Consider the following 9,514-nt stretch of genomic DNA (forward strand, 5'->3'; position numbering starts at 1 on the left):
CCCACACTAAGGCACAGCAGCACAGCAGAACAACCCTGGCACAGCACCCAAAGCACCCCATGAGCCTGGCACAGCACCCACAAGCCCAGAGCAGCACCCACAGCACCCCACACGGCCCCCCCTGAGCCCAGCCCAGCCCCTGCTGTGCTGAGCGACAGACGGGCGAGGGAAGAACCTCCAGGACACAGGGCTGAGAAAAGCCAGCATAAAGCGTTTTTATTGCGATAATAAACTGGATACCTTTGTGCGGCGGAGAGAAGGAAGTGACCGGCGGGAATTTCTGTTACCAACGGACTGGGCAGGGCAGAGGGAGGGGCACAGGGGACAGCTATGCGTCCTGGGAGAACAGGCAAGCAGCGATGACCAGCATCAGGTGGCAGGAGAGAATGGGCAGGTGTGCTCAGAGCAGGGACAATGGGGAGCTGATGGTTCCTTTCCACGGGGAAGGAGGAGGACAGAGTTTTTGTTGAGTTGAGCCCCCACCACCTCCCCTGCAGACAGCACCTTCCCTTTGTCCAGTTTTCCTTTTTCTTTAAAGAAAGCTCCATGCTACGGGATTTTCCGGGTGTGGCGGAGCTCTGGTGGAAACCCAACTCCCTAAATCCAAAAGAGGTCTGGAGGGGAAGGCAGGCCCACCATGAGATGGCAGGGTGAAGCAGGGGCAGAGCAGCCCTCCTTTCCCAGAGCAAACCCACAACGCCCACAGTGATGCTCCCCAGGGAGCAGGGAAAGGCCAGGCTCCCTCGCTGTCCCACTCCAGACAAAATTCCTATAAACAATCCTAGTGCTACCTTGCTCTCTGCATCCCTTCAGCCTCGACAACCTCACTCTGCTATGGCTTTTGCAGCAGCAGCAATTTCTGGTTTGGAAACACCATACATCTGCACCAAAACTATTAACTAACAGGATTCCTTTTGTTCAAATGACTCCTATCTAAGGTCAGCCCATCTGCGTGCTACTGGGAAAACATAGTCTACACCTGGAACAAAAATAAGATTAAGAACTTGACCCAAAAAGAGTTGAGGTTTACGGTGTATAGTTTAAAAAGACATAAAAACACGATACAAGGAGGAAGAGTCAGACGCAAAGCTTAGTGACCAAAGGCATTCAATCAAGGTGTAAGGTTATACAATGAGTGTAGTGGACTATCAGGAAAAGCTCCGTACAAAGTCATGTGCACTCTTCTTGAAGCTGAGATTCTGGATTCCTCCATGTGCCAAACCTGTGTGGAGAGAGGAGAGGCAGTGTGAGCTGGACAAGGAGGGAATGTGCCCAGGCACAGCAGCCCCCACACAAACCACACAAGGTCCTCAGAGCAGCAGTCAAGCCTTGATCGCAGCGGGGAGCAGAGCCCCACTCTGCCCACACCATGGGGACCCCACACCCCAGAGCAGAGCCCCACAGAATCACAGAATGGGCTGGGTTGGAAGGGACCTTAAAGACCCATCTTGTTTCAGCCTCCTGGCACAGGCAGGGACACTGTCCACTAGTCTAGCTGCTCCAAGCCCTATCCAACCTGGCCTTGGACACTTCCAGGGATGGGGCAGCCATATTTCTCTGGACAGCCTGTGCCAGGGCCCCTTCAGTATCACAGGGAAGAATTTCTCCCTAATATCTAATCTAACCTTGCCCTCTGTCAGTGTGAAGCTTGTGTTCTGCCTTGCCCTGTCACTTGAGGCCCTTGTGTGAAGTCCCTCTCCAGGACTTCTTGGAGCCTCTTTAGGAGCCCCTTTAAGCTCTGAAAGGTGCTCCAAGGTTTCCCCAGAGCCTTCTCTTCTCCAGGCTGAGCAACTCCAGCTCTCGGTCTGTCTCCATAGCAGAAGTGCTCCAACCCTTGGGTCAGTCACTGCCTCCTGTCCACACCATCAGCCCCTTGCCCAGACAGCATGAGTCAGGAGGGAACGTGGCAACTGAGCCCCCTTGGTGCAGCAACAACACTCAAAACCCAAGGCACAAAGAACTGGCACTCCAACACCTCCATGACATCAACCTGCTCTGCCAGGCTAGGAACTTTGCATGTTGCACTGTAGTGATCAGAACTCCAGCTCACCAGATTCCCAAGAGCAACTTTTACCCACAGAGACCTGCCCTGCCCTTCTCATATTCCCCACTACTGCCCACTCCCCCTTGCCTCCGTCCTACCTCCTCACACAGTCCCAAGATATACAGGGGCCTTGAGCTGTCCTCAATCCCTGACAGAAGCTGCCCCTCCTTACCCGAGGACAGGGTGCTGGGATGGGTCATTCCAATTTCATGAGCTCCACGTCAAAAATTAGAGTGGCGTTTGGTGGGATGATCCCTGGGTGGCCAGTGGAGCCGTAGGCGTAATCTGGGGAGATGGTCATCTTTGCCCGCTGACCAACGCTCATCTGGGGCAGGGACAGAAACACAGGGATGTCAGGAGATGGGCACAACTGCCAGGTGAGTGACAGGGGAGGGACACACACACCTGTCCCCTCTGTTTTCCCTACACTGGGCAAGAGTACAGACTCAGGCAGCACAAACCAGAGGAACAGGAAGAATGTCAGATGGAAAAGGTAGGCAGCATGGGCTGAAAAAGGAACAGGGCTTGAGATGTCCTTCACACGAGGGAAGGCAAGGAATGGCAGGCCATTCCCTCCAGCCACCAGCATCCTTGTGCTTGCGCTGCCAGCGTGGCACAGAGCGAGCAGTGTCACGTGGGCAGGAGCTGGAGCTGTGCTGTGCCCACAGCGTGGGATCACACCCGGAGCTGTGCTGTGCCCACCAGCCCTCCCTCCGCGTGGGCTCCGGAGCCCGGGAGGCCCGAGCGCTCCCGCCGTGCTCGTTCAGAGCTAACTCAGTGCAGAAATGTCACCGCTGAGTCACCGACGTGCCGTAGGTGTTGCTGGGGCCTGGCCCCGCTCCATTCCTGCCAGCTGGCAGGTGGCAATGCAGAAGGTGATATTCACACCCACACCTCCCAGCGCTGAGGGGGTGGAACAGGGGAATAAAATAAAAAAATAATAAAAGAAGGAATGAGCTGCATGCACACTGATTCCTGCCCACGCTGCAGCTCCCGGCGCGGCACAGCCTGGCACGGGGAGCGTGAGGCGGGGGAGCTCCGGGCACCTGAGCGACTCCTTCCTCCCAGCCACGGATCACCTCCTGCTTGCCCATCACAAACTTGAACGGCTTGTTCCTGTCGCGGGAGGAATCAAACTTCTTCCCATCCTCCAGCATACCTGGGGAGAGAGAGGGAGATGGTGATACAGGGACAGAGCCACGCGTGCTAACGTGAGATGCTGTGACCTGGCAGCCCCAGCAGGTGACAGTCACATGGCTCTGAGTCAAAGATGTGTCTCAGCTTGTCCTCCTTTTCTCTGAGAAACACCTGTACAGGACGGGAAACCCCTGCAGCATCACCCATCCCGGAGCAGGAAAGGATGACACTTTTCGGCCCAAAGAGAAGTGCTCCTCTGGCCAGGACCAAGGACTGACAGGGGAGCAGATGGATGGGGGAAGAAAATCTTGCCCACCTTGCAGCACCACCAACAGCCATTTATCATCAGGCAGCAGGATCTGACCTTCCCACCCCACCAGAAAACACACCTCTCACTCACCAGGCTTCTACCTTCAGGCAGCCAATACACTGATGACACTCCAGTGCCCCATCTGGAGGCTGTGACTGGCCTCCAGCCCTGCCAGTGCCCAGCTGATCTAAGCCAAATCCCTCTGGACCCGTAAAGATGATGGGGAGAGGCAGCACCAAGTGCTGGAAGCATGTGCCTGGGGCAGCCCTCATTCCCCAGCACAGGCTGAGCCAGGCTGATATCCCCAGAGCTAAATATAACTCCCCAACATCAGCTAAGGAGGAATTTCCTCCCCTCCCTTGCTCCCTGCCTGACCTTCTTGGGGAATCTTGGAGCTGGCGCTGCCTTATAGGAGCAGTAACTCCACCAGTCAACTCCTGTAAGCTGCTACATTAACACAGCCAGTGCCCTGTACAATAAACCCTGTGTGGTAAGAGTAAAATTAAACTCTCTTCTGAAACACTTCTTCACTTCCCTAAACAGCCTGAAAATCCTGCTATCCTGACTGGAAACTGCTCTACAGTCTTGAAAAAACCAAACTTCCTGAGGATGGCATGGGACAGATTGACTTCCTTTTGCCAGAGCATGTGTGCAAGGGAAAATGGGTCTGTGAAAAAGATGGGATGGGGGAGCTCAGCCCCTGCTTACACAGTGACCAGAGGGAATGGCACACAGGGACCAGCAGCCACAGGGATGGGAAATGTTGAACAGAAAGAAGGGAATGGGAAAAAATACATCACTTTTGCAGAGGCAACAAGCACCAAGACCTGTGAGCTCCTCTCAGGGAGCAGAATGAAGTTTTTAATTTAACAGACAGCAAAAATTCCTCGTCCAGTGTGTTGAGCGTCAGCTCAGCCAGTCACGCTGTAGCCCTGGACTTTGGAATAGTAAATCTGGAGTTCTCTCATTTCCTCCTTCCAGGATAAACCTCTTGTTGCTGAACCTGCTTCCAGCCCGTCTGGCACTGCTCCTTGCTCCTGTCCGCTGGCCTTCCTCCCGCCTGGCAGCAGGGACAGGGGCAGCCCATGCCGGCTGGCACCCACAGCGCTGCCTGGCTGCGGCCCCAGCTGACCCTGCCTTGGCTCCAAGCCCTCCAGGGCAGCAATGGGCCGAGGTGGCTGAGGAGGGACAGACAGGACAGCTCCTGCCACCCTTCTCCCTGGACATCCACCAAGGAAAATCCCCAGGAACCACGCAGCATAACCGCCTGCTTGTCACAGCAAGCAGGGATGCTCCCAGGGCATCTGCAGCCTGCAGAAGTGCATCTGGTTCAATGTCCTGACTAGGGAATGCAGAGGCATCAGCAGCAGTGCAGGAAATGCTGCCAACCTTGCACAGGAGTGGATGGCACTGCCCGACTCCGCTGCCAGCTCACCTGTCCCCATCCAGCCTCAGGAAGTGATTCAGAGCTGGCAGCTCCCTGGCTGCAGAAGAGAGGGATTGATGGACTATGCTGGTTGCAGCAGCCTGAGGGATCGATCACTCAGCTCTCCCAAACCAGGATGGAGAAGACCTGGCCATGCTCCCCCATCATGCCAGTGGGGAAAACAAAGAGGCTCCAATCCTTCAGAAACTGCATCCTCATCTCAGGCACTTCCTCTGCCCGCAAGCCTCCTGGGAGATTTCTTCAGCCCTAGACAAGTATAAGCAACCATTTCCTCATCCCTGCCATCTCTGAGCAAGGAGATAACGAGATCTTAAAGCTATTAAGGAGGAAAAGCATCCTCTGGCAAAAGCAGCTACCCCAGCAGAGCCCCAGGAGCAGCAGCCAGCCCCTGGCACATCCCAGCTTATCTAAGCCACTGAACAGGGCTCCGTGCTTGTCACCCCCAGCCCTGCAAGAAGGGCAGAGCTCACACAGGTGGATTATGGAGACTGACTTGCCCTGGCAAGGAAGGAATTGAGCCCCCAGAGATCCCAGCTGGTCTGTACAGACACCAAGGGGTCTCAGGGAATCACAGTGAGGAAGAACAAAGAGCCCTACCGGTGAGGCTGCAGCAGCCATGGGATGTAGTGGGGGCTCTGGAGCACAGCCCCAGCCCGGCAGCGTGGCCCTGCCAGGACTCTGCCACACTTGGCAGGCAGGAGCTGGGAGACGCCGGCTCCAACGTGCGACTTGGCTCCGGGCCCCCTGGGCGGGCAGAGGCAGCGGAGAGCAGTGCTGGAGCAGGCAGAGTCAGCCCTGGGACAAACCTGCCGGGTCGGGTTCTGCCGGGGCTGCCGAGCCCCGCCCCGCACCCCCTCATCCCCTCCTCGCTGCTGATCCTTGGCACAGCCATTGCCCAGGGGCTCCGGCACAGAGCCAGCCTCACAAGAAGGGGCAGGAAGAGACCAGAGCAGTGGGGCAGGCACCTCTGCTCCAGCTGGGACAGGATGCAAAACCCTTCCCAGAAGGCCTGGCATACCCAGCATGCTCCAAAACTCGTGTTCAGGGCAGGGATACCTGGATGAGGTTCAATCCTGCCTCCACCAGCATTCCCCATCACTCAAGACCACCCCATTATCACCCACAGCTGGGTGGGGAGAGGGCTCTGCCCATCATTCTTGAGGCCTGGCAGCGCAGGCAGGGAAGGGGGTGCAGGAGACGGTGCTGAGCTCCCACAGTCGCCACAAGCCATGGATCGGCAGTCGCACGCCTTTGGAGGAAACACCTCCTGACCACAGGATGTTTGCTGAGCAGCAGGAGAGCATCGAGAGCAGCAGCCAGAGCAGCACCACTGCCCCAGGGACTGTGCACAGGCGCTAGGGAGGACAGCAGTCCCCTCACTGCTATCCTGCTGCAGAAAGGTAGTTTCCTCCAGTATCCATCTCTGCTCCAAGCCCAACTCCCTCAGAGACCCCACATGCTGAGTGTGCTTTGCCACTCAGGCCAAGCCATTTGGCCAATCCATGTCAGACTTATTCCTGTCCTGGCACTCCCCAGAATGACTAAAGCCCCCATTTCCCCTCCTGAAGCGCAGTGGGGTGCCACAGTCTCCCCACACAGCTGGTTCCCCTGGCACCAGCACTGCAGGCCCCCCAAATGCACAGCAGCCCCACTCTGCTCCCTGCTCCGACTCAGGGGGCTTAGCTCTGTTGGCCCCCAATCCACATCGTCTCCCCACTGATTCACTCCCACACTCCATTCCATTCCATGCCAGCTGCTGCAAGCAAAGCAAAGTGCGCTGAACACACTGGGCACATCAGGGAACTTTATCCTTTAGTGCCTTTAAGAGCCCTGCATAGTAGATTTCACATCAAAGGCTCTTTTGGACACCCCATGGCACAAGCTCTCCACAAAAAGACTCAAGACCTGGAAGGAAGGAGGGGGAACAGGTTCAATTTCACCGTCTCCCCCCATACATTTCCATCTCAGCAAGCCCAGCATAAGCAAGTGGCATCTCCAAGGAGGCTGCTCTTCTCTCCACCTCCTTCCTCTGCACTGCCCTCCTGCACCAGGGCTGTCTGTCCATTCTGGGATGCTCTCGGCAGGGCCATGCCCCATGGAGCAGGAGCCTGGGCACAGGCAGAAGGAGTACCAGCCACTGGCTGACCAAGGTGGCTCCCCACAGTCCCTCACCCTTGCATCACTGGTTTTTTCCCCCATATGGTTTTTACCCAAACCACTGTGCATCCACAACCCAGCACAGGGAGAGCTGCCTCCTGTATACCAGGGGCTGGATCTCCCCAGCACTGGAGCAAAGGGCAGCTGGGGACGGAGCCAATGTAGGGCTCTGGAAGGAGTCCCTGAGCTCGGAACCTCCAGCACTGCACTCTGCCACCATCCCTGATGCTGCTCTGGGATCGGCGAGCGCTGCAACTGGGCCGGGAATGAAAGGTTTGTAAGGTTTCCTGTGAGCCAAGCCCCGCTCCCATCTCTGGCAGAGCCGGCTGCAGGAACTGCGCTGCCGATGCAGGGAAATGGCATCAGGGCCTGGAGGTGTTTGATTCCTGCTGCCTGCGGAGGCTGTGGGGCAGGAGCTGCAACGGGGGTGGGGATAAAGGACAAATGGAGACAATGATAACAATAAAATAAAATCAATTAGAGAACCTCTCCCAGGCGCAGCAGATCACTGCTGCTGGGGAGGGTCCATTGTGAGCAAGGCACCACGTAGCACTTTGCCTGAAGCACCGTGATGTGGGGACAGGATGCTAGTGACCCCCAAACAGCTCTGCGGAGGTGGGGGACAGGGCTGGGGAGAGAAGCCAAGCTCCAGCAACGCCGCAGGAGGGGAGAGCCGGCGCAGGGAGCTGGAGGGTTGGGAGTCGGAAGGGCTGGCAGGCGGCAGGACTGGCCCACCGGGAGCCACTTGACTGCCTGCCAGCCTCTCTTTGTTCTTCCACCGGCGGAGGAAACGGGGCGGCCGGGCAGACCAAGCTGCTTCCTCTCCCTGCTGACGAGGGAACGGGAAGGAGGGAACGGGAAGGACGGGGGAGATGGAGGAGCAGCAGATGGATGGGCTGGATGCCCACTGAGCCCTCCCAGCAGGCTGGGCTCCGCTCTCCGCAGAGAGGGGCAACCCCAGCCCCCCAAGGGGAGCAAGGGGAGGCGGAAAATGCTGGGGCAGGAAGGCAAATTGGTTATTAGCAAAAACAGTCATAAATGAGTCATTAACTCGTTTTTACCATGCTGCCAACGAGCCAACTATGCACAAAAGGCAGCCCAGGGGGAAAAGAGCCCCCAGAGTGGTCCCTAAAGAATTTCTGGGGTCCTAAGGTTGGTTTCTTTACCTCCCACAGCTCGCAGAAGGCTGCTGGAGGACATGACCCTCCCTGGCTTTGGGGCAGCCCCTCATCAAAGCACAACCCCGACCAACAGCGCCCTGGTTACCGCACTGGGGCCCCCCAGAAAACCCCAAGATGGGGTCTGGGGCGGCCCCACGGGTACCCCTGGTGTCACCCTACAAGGGAGAAGAACTGGGGCAGGGCTGGGGAGGAGATTGCACTCCTGCAGGGAGCTGTGGCAGGAGAGACCCCGCTCTGAAGAAGCAGACCCCAAAGCTCCCGGGGGATGACTCGTGGAGCCCATGAGGTCTCCGGGCCCGGCCGCCCCACAGCCCACGGGTCTCAGCTGCCGTGGGACCCCCAGGGCTGCACCCGGGGTGCCACTGCCTGCGCCCCCGGGCCCCTTCTGGGTCGTTCCCCGGTGCACCCGCAGAAAGAAGGCTGGATACGGGTGGGGAAGGCCCCTTCATTGAAAAGGCTGCGGGAAAGACGGCGACAACGGGGCCTCCCCACGGCCACGGGGCATCGCCAGGACCTCCATCCCCCTGCCGGGGCTCATCCGCGCCCCCCGGGAAAGGCCCTCGTGGCGGCCCGGACCCCGCTCTTCCCCACGGAGCGCCGCGGCCACCCGAGCTGCCGCGCCCGGGGTCCCTGCAGGCAGCCGGGGCGGGGGGGCCGGCAGGCCCCGCTCCGCCGGTGTCCGGCCGGGCCGGCCCCGCCGCCCCTCCGCTCCCGGGCTCGCCCCGCACTCACCCGTGTAGTGCACCACGCAGGTCTGGCCGCGCTTGGGGAACGTCCGCCCTGCGGGGAGACACGCACCATCACCCCGCGGCACCGGGACCCGCACCGGGACCCGCGGGGAGGGCAGGCAGGAGGGGAGGGGGGGAGCGGGCTCGCCGCGGCTCACCGTCGCCGGGGGCGATGGTCTCCACATGCACGCCCATGCCGGTGCCGGTGCCTCTCGCACCCGCAGCGCCCGCAGCCCGACGGAGGAGGGGCCGCGTGTGCGCAGCCGCGACGGCCAGCGCCATAGAGCCCGCCCGTCACTTCCACAGATCCCGCCCGGCCGGCCACAGATCCCGCCCGGCGGTGCCGCCCTGGCCGCCGCCATCTTCCGCCCCCCCGCCCCGCCGCCATCTCGGCCCCGCGCGGTTGCCGGGGGAACGCGGCCTGGCCATGAGGGAGCTGCGGCCGCTTTGCCCCTTATCGCCATTTCCAGCACAGCCGCGGGGTGCCTGGCCGGCCACAGAATCGATGAG

General features: G+C 59.2%; 1 protein-coding gene across 1 annotated transcript; it reads right to left on the reverse strand.

Annotated features, from left to right (window-relative positions):
• Nucleotides 1-191: 191 nt before the first annotated feature.
• Nucleotides 192-9,269, reverse strand: LOC100190467 (FK506 binding protein 1A 12 kDa-like; the record flags this gene model as incomplete). Its single annotated transcript, NM_001245118.1, is given in 5 exon segments — nucleotides 192-1,222; nucleotides 2,217-2,369; nucleotides 3,091-3,203; nucleotides 9,009-9,056; nucleotides 9,163-9,269. Coding segments are annotated over 3 exon segments (141 nt in total). The 5' UTR covers nucleotides 9,190-9,269.
• Nucleotides 9,270-9,514: the final 245 nt, after the last annotated feature.

Source organism: Taeniopygia guttata, chromosome 20 (genome assembly GCF_048771995.1).
Source record: "Taeniopygia guttata chromosome 20, bTaeGut7.mat, whole genome shotgun sequence".
NCBI classification, from domain to species: Eukaryota; Metazoa; Chordata; class Aves; order Passeriformes; family Estrildidae; genus Taeniopygia; species Taeniopygia guttata.